The sequence below is a fragment of the Bos javanicus genome, chromosome 5, assembly GCF_032452875.1.
Source record: "Bos javanicus breed banteng chromosome 5, ARS-OSU_banteng_1.0, whole genome shotgun sequence".
NCBI classification, from domain to species: Eukaryota; Metazoa; Chordata; class Mammalia; order Artiodactyla; family Bovidae; genus Bos; species Bos javanicus.
This window is the reverse complement of record NC_083872.1, coordinates 91,353,829-91,372,574: the sequence shown is the minus strand read 5'-3', so window position 1 is coordinate 91,372,574 and position 18,746 is coordinate 91,353,829. Positions and strand designations below refer to the sequence as shown.

The window sequence follows — 18,746 nt, the reverse complement described above, 5'->3', positions numbered from 1 at the left end:
GAAGCCTTAGGCAAAGCCCGGGGGGCAGGACGCCTTTTTTTTTTTTTTTTCCAATCGATCCCGGAACCTTCGCTCGGGCGGCGGGGGCGGTGGGGAGGCGCGGGAGGGAGGGGTCTGGCCGCGGGGCGCGGCGCCGCTCGCCCATCCCCCGAGCGCGCGGCGGGGCGGCCGGCCGGCGGCCGCGGAGGATGCGGAGGGGCGGCGGCGCGGGCCCGACCCAGCCCGGGCGGCGGGGCGGGCGCCGCCCGAGGGGGTAGGGCGCGCGCGGGGGCGCGCCGGGCCGGGGAGGCGCGCTCCGGCCGCGCTCGCTCTGCTCGTTCGCTGGCTCGCTCCCTCCTCCCTCGGCAGCCGCGGCGGCAGCAGGACAAGGCGGCGGCGGCGGCGGCTGGGGATCAGACATGGCGGCGGATCTGAACCTGGAGTGGATCTGCTCCCTGCCCCGCTCGTGGACTTACGGGATCACCAGGGGCGGCCGCGTCTTCTTCATCAAGTAAAGGACCGGGGCCGGCGCGGGGGGCCCGGAGGGGGGCGGGAGGCTGGCGACCGCGGGACAGCGCGGCGGGTCGGTGCCGCTCCGGCCCCCTCGGCTCCCCACGGCGCCCCCACTCACGCCCCGTCTCGGCTTCTTCTCTCCCCACCCCTGCAGCGAGGAGGCGAAGAGCACCACCTGGCTGCACCCCGTCACCGGCGAGGCCGTGGTCACCGGGCACCGGCGGCAGAGCACAGGTAACGCCGAGCCCGGCCGGGCCCGAGAGGAGTTGGGCTCCGCCGGGAGGAGGCGGCAGAGCCCGGGTCGCCCGCTTCCCTGCCTCGCTACCTGCCCCGAGCCGCCGTCTCCCGGGAGGCGGCGAGGTGGGGCGGAGGCCGGCGGGGGCGGCCGCAGGTAGAGGGAACCGGGGAGGGGGGTGCCCGCCGGGGGACTTCCCTCGAGTCTCCGGACGCCCCTATCCTCCGCCTCGGATCGCCGCCAGCCCGTGGCGCCCTCTGTCCCATCCCAAACTGCTCACCTTCCGCCCCCCACCCTCGTAGGGTGGCCCACTCCCCTCTCCCGGGAAAGCTGGGACCCTGAGTTGCTCCCCCCGCGGCCACTCCTGAGTCCTCCTGCCGCCCCCCGGCCCCCTTGCCACCTTTTAGGAAGTCCTTTCCCTCTCCCATCGTGCAGCCCCGGGATCCTGCCTCCGGTCCGCCCGGAGAACGTATCCACAACCTCCCGGGCGGCTTCCTCCTCTGAGGTGGGACTTGAGGGTAAGGTGGCTGATGGAGGAGGTGAGGAGTTCGGGGGTTCTCCGATCGTTCCCCGCGCCGGAGAGGCTGGGGAAATCTGGGCTCTTTCCCTCATGCAGCCGGGGCCGGAGGAGGCATTTGCAGCTGCAGTTGCCCGCCAGCCCGATTCAAAGTCCCCGGCGGCAGCACCGAGGTCGCACACGCTGCCTGGAGCCGGTGGGCGTGCTGGGGGTGGGGGTAGGGGCGTCCCGCGTGCGGGCCTGGGTCCCCGATTGGAGAGGGTCGCCGGGGAACCAGCTCGGTGCCTTGGGTAGCTGGTTTGAAGGCTGCCTGTGAGCTGAGCTGGAGAAGAGCAGATTGGAGCTTCAGTGCTGCTCTGGCTTTCTTTTGTCAGTCTTTGTGTACATTCTTGAAACTTGTTTGCCTTTGAAACGTAACATGTGTTCTCTTCCTGGCCTGCTTCTGTTACTGGTGATTGGAAAGGCTTGAGAACAGTTTGGGTGGAAGGTGAGGCCGGCTTCAGAAAAGCTCTGTAGAGCTAGTCTTCCGGGATATTTCCTCTATAACTCCGAGGTTCTCTCTTAAAGTTGCCAGGTTATTGAACAAGCCTGTCTCCTGTATTACATGCTGGAGTTCAGCACAGTGACTAATATCCCCAAATTTGCAAAAAGGTGGAGGAGGAAAGAGAAAGCTGGTGTAGCAAGCATGATGAGGTTCCATTTTTAAGGCATTTCTGACTAATTCGTCGTCATATTTCTTAACTCCTCAGTGTCCTCTTTGACTGAAATGTACATTTTGGTGTTTGTCATACATACAGTCAACTTCAATGGCCTCTTTGCCTTATGGATAGTAACAGGTTTGTGTCACAAGAGACAATGTGATGTTTAGGTTATGTAGCCTCATCGTGTCGTGGAATAGGTCCATGATTATTTTGGCTATGTGAAATACATATTTTTATCGTATTAACTCTCCAGGTTTGATAACATTCACACGTCAGAAAAATTTTATTCTGTGATTTTAGATTAATTTGATTTTTGAGAGATGATCTTGATTTTTTTTTTTTTTTTCCTGGTTTGGTTTATTTTGCTTTGATTTTGCACACACATCAGTGGTTTTTTATTTCAGAGCTGTATCATGATTAAATCCAAGCCACTGGTCGTTTGTAAGTAATTGGCAAGCACAGAATGTTACCATCATTCACCAGCATTCTTGCCAGGTTTATGACTTGAAACTTCACATCTCTGCAAGCCAGGTCTGTAGAAACACACATGTATAAAGCATGTGATGTCAGATTTCATTCCCCTTAATTAAATACTTAGGAAGTTCTCTCTCATCAGTGACACTTCCCGGATGGATTCACTTATGTAGCTGAAAGGTGTGGTCTTAAATAGACTCAACATCCTTAGGAAGAAGTGGGTGTTACCTTTTATGCAGTCTTTTTCTTTGATTTTGGGAGGTATTTTGGCCTGCTGTTCATGGGTATTTACTTGGGATTAGAAGCCATCCCTTGGCTTCTTTTCCTCTCCACTCTCATCAAACTGTATAATTCTGTCAGATAATCTCTAATGTGGTTGATAGTTTTCTGGTGGCATTACATATGAACTGCCATTCCCCCAAAATGATGTTGTATCTACTATGAATTTTACTACCAGTCTAATGCTTTTTTGGGGGGTGGGATTAGAAACTTAATAAATGAAAATCATTGATCGTGAAAAGAAATAATTAAAAATGGTTTGAAACTTACTATGCTGTTCTGTTGAAGTAATACTGATTGTGAAATACATGTTTTTTAGATTTGCCCACTGGCTGGGAAGAAGCATATACTTTTGAAGGTGCAAGATACTATATAAAGTGAGTCTTTTTAATTATGATTTTTTTCCCTTGGTAATTCAGATGTTGTGATTAACCTTTGGTTGTATGTCGAGGTACAATCATGATTTCTTAAGGTTTATCGTATTTTATTGATTTTATGCATTATGAGTGTTGGAATTTGAGGTAAAAGACAACACTCAATTTTCTTATGTTATTTGCCTGGGCATTCATTGATTTAGCAGTTAGATCATTTATGGCCACCGTTACATTTTTGGGGCTTCTGTATATATTCTTGAGTGATTGTAGTAGTTTGTCTTTAGCATGTTACCTTTTTTCTTTTAAAGTGAATTCTGTTCATGTGTATTTTGACCAGAGCTATTAATAAGTAGTGAAAGTGATGTAAAGCTAGGTTACAGTTTGATGGATAGTGACAGGGCTGAAAGTAAAAACAAATAAATACGGAATATTTCACAAACATCTGTGGGAGCATTGTTTGTAATTTGCTTCAGTTTATGTAAATAGAGCTAAGTTTCAAAGTTTCATATCTAAATGTTTTACTGGCATTTGTGTTTGAATAAAAGGCTTTCAGTAGCACTTAAGGACAATTGACCAGTCCTAATCTTTAAATTAATTTTGTAGAATATTGAAATAATTTCTCTTAACTGTTAACTTGACAGTGCTTGGAGATGGATACACCAGTTTGAGGTCAAACATTATGTAGGAAGATTTTTTTATCCCTCAAGAGAACATAAAGGTGGTTTTATCTTCATTTTAAATTAGAAACTGTTTACTTAAGAGCTTGTTTTAAAATTTTTTGTTTCATTTTAAGGAACTGAGGCTTGAAGGAGAATGCTTAACTATGAGATTTGGTTGAGATGTCATTGGCTTATTAATAATAACAGATGGCTAGCTTAAGGTACCTCTGCTTCATCCAGCCCAATAAGGCACTTTACTGAGTGCCATTTTAAAGATGATGCCATACCTCATGAAATTATAATTATCTACATGGCTTAAACATTTTTTTAGAATGATTTTTTATAAAATATTAAGGGAAACATACAGATACTAGCTGTGCTTGTTTGTTTTGGATGTAGAAATGGAGAAAGCAGAATGAAGATATAGGAATGGAGTACGGTTTCATGATGTGGTCCTTCCTGGATATGTTTGATTTGCATCTTTTATTTGGAGATTGTGCTGTGCATCATTAGATGGCCTAAAAAACAAAGGCATGAGTAAAGTGCAGAGTCACCAGCTGTTTTCTTTAGAGTTCTTTTTCATCCTGAATTAAAGTGAGTTTGTATTGTCATGAAAGGGATTCTTTTTTTTTTTTTGGACAAAGTATTGATATTTCCGAAGACAGCTTTTTTCGGATGGAGTTCGTTTATTTGTATCCAGTATAATCTTAACTGCTGTACATTAAGCCTTGCTGATCTTATAGAATAGGAGTAACACTGTAGTTCTCAATATTATTTAAATTTTGGTGAATGTGTACATCCTTAGATGAATGTTTATTTGGCAGTGCAAAATGTTACTCTGTGCAGGCCGAATATGTATGTTTTAATTTAGAACTAAGCTGTTAGAAAAGACCGAGTTTTCTTTTGTTTCACTAGCCCTTTTGATTAGAGTTTCTTTTATGTTGACATAAACAAATTAGAATCTTATTTGTGTCATGCCTAAGTTTCTCAGGCACGTAAGGACTGCATTCAGAAAGCTGTAATAATTTGACTTTAATTCTACGTGCATTTTTAAGCTAGCGGGTTTTCATCATGTGGTATTGGGAGACAGCCAATCGTTGTGTCCAAAGGTAGCAATAAAGAATTTACTTTATGAAGGTAATTTGTTCTAAAGTTGAGCACGTTTTAGAAATATGCATTCATTAAACCTCTAAACTTCTTTTAAGTAGAAGTTTAAAACAACCATTGAGAAATACATGATTTGCTGAACATTAGGTGCTACTGTTTTTCCTTTCTGGGTTGTATCAGAAGACTAATTTCTTTTAAGGTCAGATAAATCTCTAGTGTGGGCTGTCATTTCCTCAGAACCTTTTACCTTCTTGTGTTGTTATGAGCAACTAGGGGTGCTTGATTATTGTGTACTGGGGGCACTGCTTGTATCTGAAATTTCACAGTTTGCAGAGCACTCTCACATATGTTACCATGTCTGAATCTCGTTTTAATTGTGGTTGTTGTCAGAAGAACTCTTTTCCTTGTCACACCACATAATAAAACAGCAGAAACATGCCTTTGGAACTTAGGAGTCTGCAAAGACAGCAAGATGAGAAACAGCCGGGATGTGAACTATATTTAGAATGTTCAGAGTAGGAGAAAGGATAGGAGTTTGCCGTAGGAAAGTGATGGCTGTTGGTGGATATATTTTTCACTGTGGGTTCTATGTTAGATGAAGAAAGGAGGTTATTGACCAGATTATAATAAAAAGAGGTGATGGAGTGAGCAGGGTGGGTTTTGTTCACATGGGACAGAGAAGATGAAAGGCAGATAAAAGACCCATTGATCATCTTGTTATTCCTAATCCTGTGTTCCTGGGAGGCTCCCAGAGCAAGAAGGGAGACCAGGACCTGGAGTTGTTTCTACTTTAGTTCCCACGTGAAGTACATTCAACTCTCCAATTCCCTTCAGAACAAATGGTGGTGGTGGTTCAAAACGGCAAATGGCCAGGAAGAATTTATCTTTGGATTGTATCGATATTTTAGTGTCAACACCCGCATTCCTGTGGGCAGTAAGAAGAGCAGAAGGAAGGCACGACTGTGGCCTTGACCCTCTAAGACAGTGGAGCTCAGTCTTCACATCTTTAAATTAGGCGGGCTGCAAAAGGCAGCTTCTCTGTTCCAGCCAACTTTCAGATTTCTTTGAATTTTATATGGTTCTGGGAATTTACAATATTCTACAGAATAATGCACTCAGAGTGCCAAAGAAGAGATAGTATGGGAAATGTGGAAAGTTACTTAGCTTTCAGATCCTGCTTAACTATTTAATCTCGGTCTTTAAGCTGTGTGTAGATAACCGCAGATAAGTCTAAGTAGAGCCAAAGCTCTGGGTCTCTTTCTGTTGCCACAGTGGGAGAGTTGTGTGTGTACAGTTGACAGCGTTCACTAATGTCAACAGAGGGGCGGATCACAGTTAAGAGTTGTATAGATTTGAGCTGGATAATCAGTTTACTTTATACAGTTTTTGAAATTGGTTCTTTCATGAACCAATTCATGTTTCAGGAACAATTCATGTTTCAGGAAACAGAATATAAAGAGAAGGTATTTTACTTTAAGTCACTTTGGCCAGAAAAATGTTAAAATTTGAAAATTAATTCTTTACTGTAACAATAAATATTTAGGTTTATGTTTTTAATGAAGAAAGTTTGCCTTAAGCTACCCAGCCTCTAAATTATTTTATTGTGTGTGTGTGTAAATACATATACACAGAGTCTGAATTTGATTATTGTTTCCATATTGCTTTTTAACAATTAATTCATGTTTTTTATTTTTGGGGAAGAATGCTGAAAGTTGCCGGTGATTTTTATAATTTATGAAGTATAGCTTTAAATATTCAAATAACTCAGCTCAAAGTGCAGAAGATAGTCATATATTTGAAGGTTATAAAGCTTTCTGCTTACTCCTTGAAAATATTACTTAATGACTCTGTAATGACAGGTCATGGTAGCTTAAAATGTATGTGTCATTGACTGTTACTTTGTGCTTCAAAGCTTTAAGATGGTTAATTTAAGGTGCTAAGTAAATCTTAAAACAATGCTCTCTGAATAGTGAGCAACTTTGTTCTAATTATCTAGAGGTCATTGCCTTATGTGACAGGTTTGGGGATCAAAAAATGTCTTTGCAGGGTCATAAAGTAGTATGTAAATGTTGTGAGGTTATATTTTCATATTGCCTTTTCCCTTAATTTTAAATTTAAAGTTCTGAAAATCGAACTTAGATATGCAAATAGAGCAGTGTTTGATTTTTTTTTTTTTTTGACTAATGAAGTTTCATTTCAGTATCTGCTATAGTTGGATCTAATGTATGCTTAGAATTTCAAACTAATCTGCAGTGAGGGGAATTCTAGTATGAAATAACCATTTAAAGTTGCAAGTGAGAAGAAAATCTGTTTCTTCATAGAGTATCACAACTGAAACTATGAGTGAAGACAGGGAGCATAGCTGCCGTGAGAATGTGAGAATATATTGCAGTGCATTTGATATTTAAAATTGTTTGGTATGGTTCTACTATAATATTAGAATTGGGTGTAGCAACATCATGTTTCAGGACAATTCATGGACATTGTACATCTTCTCCATATCCCTAACAGTATTTGGAATGAATAATCCTTCTGTGTATGAAACACTTTATGCTAATTCGTTAGGTACAGCATAACAATGAACTGTGGTTTCAACCTTCAACTGTGGTGTAGAGAAAAGCATGTGGAGTATTAAAGGGAGATGGTGTGGGGCCCCCGGACTCCTAGTGTGAGGCACTTCAACATAGCATTTGATGAATTTAATATTCACAGTAGCCTTTTTTTACCTTCCTCTCCCCTCCTCCCCTTGCACCCTTTTTCATGATGAAACTGAAGCTTAAAGAAGTTAAAGGCCTGTTGTAGGTCTTATAGCTTCAATATTAGTCACTATCATTCAAATTAAGGTCTCTGGGCTAAGTCGCTTCTAGACCTAAAAATACAGAGCAGTATAAACAGATCCTGTGGTATGTGTCCCTCCATTAATAGGTTGCTTGGAAATAGAGATCATTTCAAAGAAACAAGTACAGTGGATAGGTTAGTATGTGTGTGCTCACTCGCTCAGTTATGTCCAACTCTTTGCGATTCTATAGACTGTAGCGCACCAGTCTCCTTTGCCCATGGGATTTTCCAGGCAAGAATACTGGAGTGGGTTGCCATTTCCTTCTCCAGAGGATCTTCCTGACTCAGGGATCAAACCTGTATCTCCTATGTGGGCAGGCAGATTCCACTGAGCCACCTGGGAAACCCCCTAGGTTAGTAGGTAGGTTAGTAGGCACATGAAAGCTTGTTTAACTCCTCAAAACCTATTGATCAGTATTTTTTTTAATAGAATCTCAGAATTTGGTCATTTCTTTACATCCACTCGAGAGTGTTGGTGTTGGGCACTATTCTAGGTATTTGGTGACTCAGCTGAGGCTTTCCTGGAGCATACAGTCTTACTAGGAAACAAAAAATGAGATTTCCCTGGTGGTCCAGTGGTTAAGAACCCTTCTGTCAATGAAAGGACACATGCAGGTTCGATCTCTGGTCTGGGAAGATTTGACATGCCTTGGGGCAACTAAGCCTGTGCACCTAGAGCCTGTGCTCCCCAACAGGAGAAGCCACTGCACTGAGAAGCCCGCACACAGCAACTAGAGAGTACCTCCTACTCACCACAACTAGAGAAAGCCTGCACAGCCATGAAGACCCAGTGCAGTCGGGTTGTTTTTAAAAAAAATGGAGCAAACATGTGATTTTAAAACAGCATCCTCATAAAGGAAAAGCAGAGTGTTTTGTGACAGATTATGAAATTTTCCCATAAATGTTTCAGTGATTAAGTGTATTTAGGGGTTTCGAGGGTGGGATAACAGGACTTCAAATGGTGTGAATTTTATCATGGAATCTCATGGTCCTTTTTAGTCCCAGGAACATTGCTCAGGACCAGGCCTGCTCAGTGTCTTCTTGTAGTGCCTGCCTATAGCTTAATGCCCCTGGTAAGTGGTGTCTGTGCTGATACTGCTGGCCTCCAGCCTCCAGAGGAGTTAGTTGGGGTAGGACCAGAGGAGTCCCCACAGTGTAAGTGACTGCATTTAGAGAGCCCCTTTTGGATTTCTCAAGTGATTTCCCCCTTATGTGGATGGACCTCTTTCTTGGTTTGTATTTCTGATTGTCAAAGCTGGTGTAGTTTAGGAAGGAGGAAGGAAAGGGGAGTAGGGTAAGAATTGGTTGGAAGAGTCAAGGAATCAGAGGCCACCGAAACTGGTGGGATGTCAACATCCCTGTTTAGGTACCGCTGTCTGTCCTACAAAGACAAGGGGTTTCTCAGCGCTTGTGGGCAAATATTCTCCTGGGACCTTTTCACCTTTCTATAGAGATATGTATAAGTTGGGGTTAAATGGTGAAAAGTGACATGTATAGCTATGTATGAGCAAATTGGAGTTCATATAAAAGTGATGCTGGTTGTCACTCAAATGGCATCCTAAGAAGTCAGAGAAAGAAGAAGAAACATAGGGCCAGGTTGAAGGGGAAGGGCTTGAGGAGGCAGGAGTGAGTTAGGCCTTCAGGGCATGGCTGAAATTCACATGTATACCAAATACCTAGGATAGTGCCCAGCATTAGCACTCTCGAGTGGATGGAAAGAAATGACCAAATTCCGAGATTCTATTTAAAAAATACTGGTCATTAGGTTTTGAGGGGTTAAATAGTGATGAATAGTGATAACTGCCCTGCTGGTAGGTGATTAGAAAAAATGCTAGGATAATGGGAAGTCAGACTAAGAATTCTGTTTGCAGCAATGTTGTGTCTGGTCTTTGAATGTAAGGCTGAGATTTTCATTTCTAGGCAAGCCACTGCAGATAGGTTGTTTTTTTTTGTTTGTTTTGTTTTTTTTTTTTTTTGGTTAATAGCATAATAGCGTTAATAGCGTAAGGTGAAGGTATTAAGAGAGATTCTAATGCAGGCAGCATGGCTTAGAGAGGGGCAAAACGTGGAATGGAGGAGTCCCTTTCTGGGTCTGTGGCTATAATCTGGGAGGGAGTTAGTGCTGGAAGCAAGTTGGTAGCAGTGGGAATGGAAAGGAAGGAGGCTATTGATCAAAGTTATTAAGGAGGAGTTGACAGGCCTTGGGAGTCTTGGTGAGCTGGGAGGTTGTCAGAGAAAGAGAGGTCAAAAGTTACTTAGAGGCCTTTGTGTCTGAGTGGCTACAAGAATGATTGGGGCCCTTGACCAGAATAAGGGGGTTGGTGGTTGGGGGGAGCTCTAGGTAGAGGTGTTAATGATGGTTTGCTTTTTGAGCTGCTTACCTCAAAAAGGACATCACATTTTAGGTGGCTAAAATCTGGCCTTTCCAAAAGACTCCCAACATTATTTTCTGTTTCCCCTCATGAATAAGAAACATACCCTCTACCCCTTAAAGTGCTGTCTCAGCTGCTTTATCTCCAAATAATATATGTAGATCCAAGCCAGCACTGTCATATTCTTTCATCCAGTAACTCATTCAACAAATAGTTCGCGAGCACTGTGTGCTGAGCACTTTAGGTTTTGTGAATGAAATAGACATGGACCTTGCTCTTATGGAGCTTATAGTTAAATTAGTGGGAGAGACAGTGGTAACATAATCACAAACGTGCAGTCTGATAAATGCTATGACGTGTGCACGATGCTTTGAGCAGATGCATTGTGAGGAATTGGTCCAGTATGGAAGAGGCCTTTCTCACTAACGTAAGGAATAAACCTTCTTCCTAAGCTCAGCTGTGAAACCCCACAGAGTGATCAGAATAGAGCAGCACAAAGTCACCTGACAGATGAAGAATTAATAGCATCTGGGCTTGAGACTGAACTGTAACCTGAGTGACCGTGTTGTTGTAGCCATTGAAAGACTTGGGGTGGCGTTGATGTGATGTGGAATTTTAGAAAAAAGGAGAAACACTGCAACAGAAGTTACCCTCTACTATCTACTAGAGAGCAAGGCTAAGCTGACTATGATTATGATTTTAACTATTATTTCAGTCTCAGTGGCACAGTCTTCCAGTTACCTAGTCATTCACCAACACATTTTTTCTTCCAATTCTCTTCAATACATTTTGAACTCATAATTATATGCCTTAGTGAATAGGATACATCATTAAGCAAAATATACCCGCCAAACTCTACTCTTCTCAGGGGTGGCATGGTGGGGGAGGGAATATCAGACAAAGAAAATATAACATTGGTAAATAAGTTTTATGGTATGTAAGCATATATAAGTGCTCTAAGAAAAAAAAATTAGAGCTAGATGTGGAGGATCAGGAGAGGAGTGTAGAGGAATGGGTGTGGGAGAAAAAAACAGTGCAATCAGAGAAGGACAGGCAGGGCTGTGTGGGGCCTCATTGGTTGGTATAATTGGCTGTTAACACAGGGTGATGTGGAGCTGTCGCAGGTCTGAGCAGAGGAAAAGTGTGGTCTGATTTTGCCCTTTGAAAGGGTCAGTCTGACTGTTGTGTTAGATGAGACTTTGGGGGGACTTAGTGGAGCCCCTCCAGCAAAAGTTCTGCCCTCATCAGATTCTCTCCTTATGTTTCTTTTTAACACTTAACAGAATTATGATGAAATACTTAATCCTATAACCATTGTATTTCTTTTAAGCTCCCAGTAGTCATCAGTTCCACTGATTTAATAATAATAACAGCTTTTTAGGGGGGACAGAGAGATATAACCATATTAAATAAACCCTTTTATCCTTATTTCAGAAATAGTATATTGAAAAACCACATTTTAAAATCAAGCCAATGCTTGGTTAATACCTGTTTGCCTATATACACTCATGGTAGGTAGCCTTCAGGAAAAGCAGCTTGTTTATAGCTGTATTTTCTGTCCCTCAGCTCAAACCTTTCTCATAATACTTCCTCAATAAATATTTCTTGATGAGTTTTAATGATGACAGTGATCTTAATTCCATGCTATTCAAAAGCCTTATAATGTGGCTCTTTGTGAAATTTAAATATTCTCATTATGTGACAGTCTGTCTGTCCCAGTATGAATTAGGAAATCAGTTGTTTCTCAAGTGTGGCTTATGTGATTCTCCTCCAAGATACAGATAGGATCTGCTCAGAAGCCCAGCTGAGCGGCCAGAACCAGGATGAAGCCAAGATAATGCGGGGACCTGTGAGGCTTGCTGGGAGACGGACCTTGGCAGTGACCATGCTGTTTCCACTGAGACATGTTGATGGTTCAGCCTACTGTGATTTGGAGAATAGAGGAAATACTGAAGTCTGTCTGCTGTCAGGAGGAGTATGAGTAAAGCAGACAGAGTCCGCTTAGAGACCACTGAACTCAGTGGATCCTAGAAAGGCCTGAGAGGAGTAGAAGGTGGGCCTCATGAGGTGCAGGTCACCGACGTGTCAGAGGCACTCGGGAAAGTCTTAGAAATAGCCTCCTGGCTACTTGGGAATTATTCTTTGAAGTGGCCAGTAATTTCAGAAACCCTAAGAGAATCCTTCTAGACCAGGGGTCCCCTGTTAGGGCTGCACAGCAGGAGGTGAGAGGCAGGCCAACCAGCGAAGCTTCATCTGTATTTACAGGTGCTCCCCATTGCTTGCATTACCACCCGAGCTCCATTGCCTGTCCATGGTGGCATTAGATTCTTGCAGGAGCATGAACCCCACCTGAGCTCAACTTATCCCTAAACCACACGCCCTGTCCCAGTCCATGGAAAAACTGTCTTCCGCAAAACCTGTGTCTGGTACCAAAAAGCTTGGGGACTGCTTCTCTAGACTGTTAACTCTTCGGAGGCAGAGACTGTGTCATAATCATGTTTCCAGCATCCGACACATAATAGCCAGTGAGATGTTTGAAATGAAGACCTATTACAGATGGTAGGAAAAGTAAATCTGAACATCCCAGGACATTTTCCAGCTTCTCATTTGTCATCTAGTTAGGATTCATACTGTTGCAAATGTCAGTGACCCAAAGCCAACTATTATAAGCGAAAGCCAGCTCTTCTCGCACGTTAATTCCAGGAGTGACACAAATGAATCCTTCAAGGCCCTTCTTACCCACCTTTTTCCACTTGAGAAAGCTTTTCTCCACTTAACCGGGAAAATAGCTGCTCACAGCCCCAGATTACATTCTTTTAGTTGTTTAAATCAGAAGATAAGGTTTCTTCTCTGTTCCCCAATAAAAAATCTTAGGGACTTTGACTGTCTTGTATCCCGTGCCTACCGCTAGAGTGAAGACTGGTCCTCTGGTCTTCAGTCATTCTCTGTCCTTAGCTGAAGCTGAGATTATAATACTATCAGCCAGCCTTCCGAGGACCCGTGCGATAAGAGAGGAAGGCCAGGTTCACGCAGGAAGTCTGGGTGTGAAAGTCTGTGTGATCAGAGACTACCGCTCCTCCCTGGTATACAGGGCACAGTGCTAAAGGCCAGGAAGGCCATGAACTTGAGCACCTGCAGTCTTCTAAGAAGTGATCGTATCAGTGATTGCAAGGCCGCTTTCTGCCTTCCATTGAAGAGGGAGTAGCTGAAAATACACACAGGGTAGTTCAGGCCTGGACCTGGGAGAATGGAGAGCAAGTGTTAAATTCTGAGGATGAAGCCATAGAAACCAATCCTGTCCTGGCTGCCTTGAGCAAGGGGGACTGAGGAAACCAACTTGGATTTAGTACGAGTGGCAGTACAGTCTCACTGTGGCCAAAACCCCACCCTGCTGGAGCGCACCAGGGGTTCCCGCTGGTTCTTCTGAAATCACTAGCCACTCATGATTCCCACACAATGTCAGTGCTTGAGTAATGCTACCCAGACTTGCTTACTGCACGCATCCCATGGATGTTCTACACATTCTTTCCCTCCATCCCTTCCAAGTGACTAAGATTCTTTACACATGTTATTTCTTTGGGATAGATATGGTTCTCAAAAGAGAATCTGCCTCTGAGATGAAAAATTGCTTTAGTCTTCATATTGAGTTAATTCCATCGGCTTTTGCCGAATTTGATTAAAAGTGCATATAATACCCATTTTATTAAATGTTTACAGTAAAGTTGTTCAACCTAAAATTTAAAACTCAGTAAAATGGGACAGTATGGCCCAGTCTTCAGAAAAAACAAGGAATTACTCCTTGCTCATTTTCTATAGTACAGCACAATGGTGCAAGGAAAGTAACATGTTAAACCTAGTGTCAATTTTTTTCTCTTGAAAATTCATCTGTGGTACTACATTTACTTTGAAAAATCTGTTCTACCATGGAATATAGATGCATCTAATAATGATGGCATTTAAAAAAATTTAGTAAAGAAATGTCAGAGAATGATTCCAAATCCATCTTAAGTGTGTGTGCTTTTTTCCTTCTGTTTTATAATGTTAAGTGTTTCTTTCTGATTATAGAAGTAATGTATTTTTATTATAGAACATTTGGAAAAAAACTGAAGAGTATAAAAGAGAAAATAAAAATCACCCAGTCCCATTATGCAGAGAGAATTTCTATTAATATTTCAGTATATATGCATAAATATTTTTAAAGATTTGGGTCTTATTGCTAATACTGCGTTGAATGCTGTTTTCATTAAAGTTATGTTGTGTGTCCTCATGTTACTATATATTTATTCATTGAAAGATTTTTTATTAATCAGATAGTCTGTCTTATGAATATATAATAGTTTAATCATCCTATTTTTAGATGGCTGTGAGGCTTCCTTGGTGGCTCATTGGTAAAGAATCTGCCTGCCAATGCAGGAGACGCAGGTTTGATTCCTGGGTTGGGGAGATCCCCTGGAGAAGGAAATGTCAACCCATTCCAGTATTCTTGCCTGGAGAATCCCATGGACAGAGGATCCTGGAGGGCTACAGTCCTTGGGTTCCCAAAAGAGTTGGACACGACTTAGCAACTAAACAGCTGTTTCCAACTTTTTGCCGTGAGAAAAATCCTATGTAATACTCTTATATGCATGTTTGTTTCCTAGACTTGGAATTATTGGGATAGGGTATGAGCTTTTTGGGTCTTCCCTGGTAGCTCAGTTGGTAAAGAATCCACCTACAATGCAGGAGACCCCAGTTCGATTCCTGGGTTGGGAAGATCTGCTGGAGAAGGGATAGGCTACCCACTCTAGTGTTCTTGGGCTTCCCTTGTGGCTCAGCTGGTAAAGAATCTGCCTGCAATGCAGGAGACCTGGGTTTTTGATCCCTGGGTTGGGAAGATCCCCTGGAAAAGGGAAAGGCTACCCACTCCAGTATTCTGGCCTGGAGAATTCCATGGACTGTATAGTCCATGGGATCCCAAAGAGTTGGACGTGATTGAGTGCCTTTCACTTCACTCACTCATGAGCTTTTTAAAAGGTTCATTACTTAACATTTTGCCCAATTGCCCTCTAGGAGATTTGTACAAAGTTATGTTCTCCCCTTGTACGTGAGAATGTTTAAAAGTGCCCTTGTTTCTCCAGACCTATAATAAATACTCTGATTGGATAGGTGAAATTTGAAGGTATTTCTTGAAGAATTTGATGGAGAATCTGTGTGGGTTTTTATTAGCAATTCTGACAGTTTGGAACAAGAATTAGTCTTCCAGTTATCTGTTGTTACATAACTGACTATCCTAAAACTTAGTAGCTAAAAACAGCAATGGTTTATAACTTCTCACCTTTCTTTGGGTTGACTGGGCTCAGCCAGGCTGCTCTTCTGTTTCCTGTGCTGTAATTGAGGTTACTCGTACAGATACATTCAGCTGGAACTTGATGGTGGCCAGAATTTCCCAATGTCTTCTCGTGGCCTCTCATGCCTTAGTGGTCTATCTAGAGTTGCTTGATAACAAGGCAGCTGGGCTTCCAAGAGGGAATATTCCAAAAAGACAAGCCCCTGGGTGTAAGCATTTATGTAATAAAACCTATGATTGTTTTATGCCTGCTCGTGTCCTGTTGATCAGAGCAAATCGTATAACCTAGGCCAAACTCAGAAGTGGGAGAGAACTATACAAGCCTCTGAATACTGGGAGATGTGGTTCATCGCAGACTATTGAGGTAATGGACTACCAGAGATAGTAAATAATTCTCAAGTAGTGTAGCAATTCTAATTGATTAGCAGTAGTACTTTGGAGCACTGTATTGGGAAGAATTTGGAGAGTAACTTCTGGATCAGTAGGAAAGTATATTGTGACAAGTTGATGTTGTAAGGGCTTAGGTGAGGATGTCGGTACAGAGTTGTATTTACCATCTTTAATATCTACAAATTTATCTGATAAAATTATAAACCTCAAAATGAAAAGCAATTCAAGAGCTTGCATGTAGGCCCAAATATTTTTAAAACATGGGCACACTTGAGTAAATTGAGTTTTAAGCATTTGTTCATCCTGGGTTCACACAATTAATACAACTGGAGTATAGGAGGTCAATTATTGGTATCTTGCGCTAGATTAATTTGCATAATATCTATATTTTACACCAGGACTGCTCTTCCCCATTGCTGAGTGAAAAAGCTGTAGCAGAGTTCATCGATGAGGAACAAGTACCCATATTAGTGATCACAGTGGTGTCCCAGGTCATATGTGTCGGTGGGTGGATGGCTAGATGGACAGATAATCTCACATATATATGTATTTGCATTGTGAGTGTGTGGTTTTAAGTGCTTGACTGACTTGTGAACTTGACCATTGGATTAACTTATATGATTTAACTGGTATTATTAGTGGCAATATTTAAGAGTAGGCACTATAACCTATGCATTCCCAGGGAGACTTATAGGAAAATGTTACTGTTGCTTTTGATACAGTAGTGTAGAGTCCCTCTCACCCCATACTCGACCTCCCAGAGGAGGTTCCGTGTATTGGTAGTTTGGTGTTTGTCCTACTCCCCTTTCTTTGCATACCTATCCAAGCATATATTCATTTATTTATTTTTACCAAGATGAACTTGTCCTATGTGTATGATTCTTTGACTTTTCCTTTTTATTTAATATCTTCGGTCTCTTCACATTAGTAGTTAGAAGTCAACACCATTCTTTCAGTAGCTACAAAATATTCATTAATTATTTAGCTGTACCCACCCCTAATTGTGTGGACATTAGTGTTTTTCCATTTTTCCCCCCTCAGTTTCTAAAATTGTTGTGAACATATTTATACATAAACTTTATGGTCATATGTAAATATTTTTATAAAATAGATATGGAAATTGCTGAGTTAGGTTGTATATGTATTTTAGCTTTTGATAAATGTGGTAAAACCCTGGTAAACAGCATAAATAGTATCTGAAAATATTGAAATGTGTAATTATAAGATAAATGAGAAGCAGTATTTTTCATTAAGTTCATGGAGTTACATGCAAGAAATAAGAAAGTGGTAGAAACTGACACATTGTACAGAGCTGCATAGTGAATCTGAAAGCCCCAAATGATAACAGTGCGTCACTCCCTAAATTCCTTTTGCAGTTGGAGTTGGCCCAACTATTGGAGCCCTTCGACACTCACATTCAGATTGGTTTATGGCTTTACTCTTTGTGGTTAGGCCAACTTCCAAAAACTCTTCACCATTTTATCCTTGCATCATGTAGGATTATTATCTCCTGTATCCTTGCCAGTAGTTGGAGTTACAAGACTCAAGTTTTGAGGGAATCCAATGGACAAAAGTGATATCTTGTTTGAATTCGCATGTTCTTGGTTTTGGCCACGCTTGTCGTCTTTCCCTCTGTTTGTCTCCTGTTTGAGTCTCTTCTACCGATTGCTTCTTCCATATATTTTCTCTATTCTTCTCTTGCTATTTTTCTTAATGATTTATGTCATTTATATTATTTGTATTTTTGATGTCAGAGCCAGTTAGCTTAAAGAGCTCTCCAAAATAGTTTCATTGTGCACCCTGGTAAGTAAAAAAAAATTTGGTTGTATTCTCTCATTATATGTCTATTGATTTACAGATTATATACATGTATTGTCATCAGTCTATGTCTTACAACTTAGTAAAGCTTATTTTTCCCTTACTTTATTGTGTCTTAAAATAAGTGTAAATAGGGGTGCTAACATGTCAACAGCTCAATGGAGAGAGTCCAGTGTGCATTCACCTAGGAATTTAGGAGTTCTCCATGGTACATGATGTAGGCCTATTATAGGCCTATTAAGTTGGCCAAGAGGAGATGCTTTTTGTCCTGTGACCACAGTGTGCAAATCTGTAAGCCTCTGGCCGCTGAGTGTTCTGGTGAAGTGGAAAGTAGCCAAGGGTCAGACCTTGGCTCTGTTACCTCTGTTAACTACACAGCTTGGAGAAAATTGCTTATTCCCACTAAGAACCAGTTTCTTGGAGAGGGTAATTCTTGTCTTGCCTTCTTTATAGGCTTATGATGTGAGTGAATATGTAAACAAACTTGGAAAAACTGTAAACCATGGTTACATATGAAACACATGGGTATTTGTTTTGCAAGGCCATAACATTTTGTATATGCACACTTCCAGATCATTTATGCTAAACAGTTGAAAATCCTGGCCTACTAATAATGGTTCAGAAATATTTTTTTAAAAAAGTAATCTTTTTGGTGGCATGGAGGATCCAACTCCTGCCTACCGCATTGGAAACACAGTCTTAACCTCTGGACTGCCAGGGAAATCCCCAGAAATATCATTTTAAGCCTTCAACTTGTATAGATTCTGAGTTTCTTGTAGGTAGAAACTGTCACACAGGCTAGTCAGTAAGTTTTGTTGTTGATGGTATCAGATCAGATAACATATATATTTTTGGTTTTTAAAATGGTTTTTATTTAAGAAAGCCTTGTGATTTAAGAATTAGAAATCAGCTTATTTGTGAAGTACCCAGTGGCGCTAAGGAAGACTTTCTTGAAAGAGTAAAGTAGCTTTTGTCCAGGCTGCAGGTAAAAGGCAGGACCTAGAATGAATATATTCTTCAGGGTAGAGGAGAACTCAAGGCATTGTAACATAAGGGCCTGTTCACATAGGTGGAGTGAACTGAATTATACAGGAGGTGGTATAGGATACAGTGTACCCAGGAGTGATGATGAAAAGGCAGTAAGAACATGGATAATGCTGTGTT

General features: G+C 42.0%; 1 protein-coding gene across 9 annotated transcripts in view; it reads left to right on the top strand.

The window, feature by feature from the left end:
- Positions 1 to 263: 263 nt before the first annotated feature.
- PLEKHA5 (pleckstrin homology domain containing A5) overlaps positions 264 to 18,746 on the top strand; it is a 261,962-nt gene continuing 243,479 nt past the window's right edge. For 2 of the 9 annotated variants that reach the window (XM_061417711.1, XM_061417695.1), the window contains exons 1-3: positions 264 to 490; positions 647 to 726; positions 3,018 to 3,075. In XM_061417711.1, the coding sequence (XP_061273695.1) occupies positions 399 to 490; positions 647 to 726; positions 3,018 to 3,075 (230 nt within the window). In that variant the 5' untranslated portion in view covers positions 264 to 398. Of the gene's footprint in view, positions 491 to 646; positions 727 to 3,017; positions 3,076 to 18,746 lie in introns of those variants that run through there. The other 7 variants (XM_061417702.1, XM_061417699.1, XM_061417713.1 and 4 more) reach the window with 5 other exon arrangements.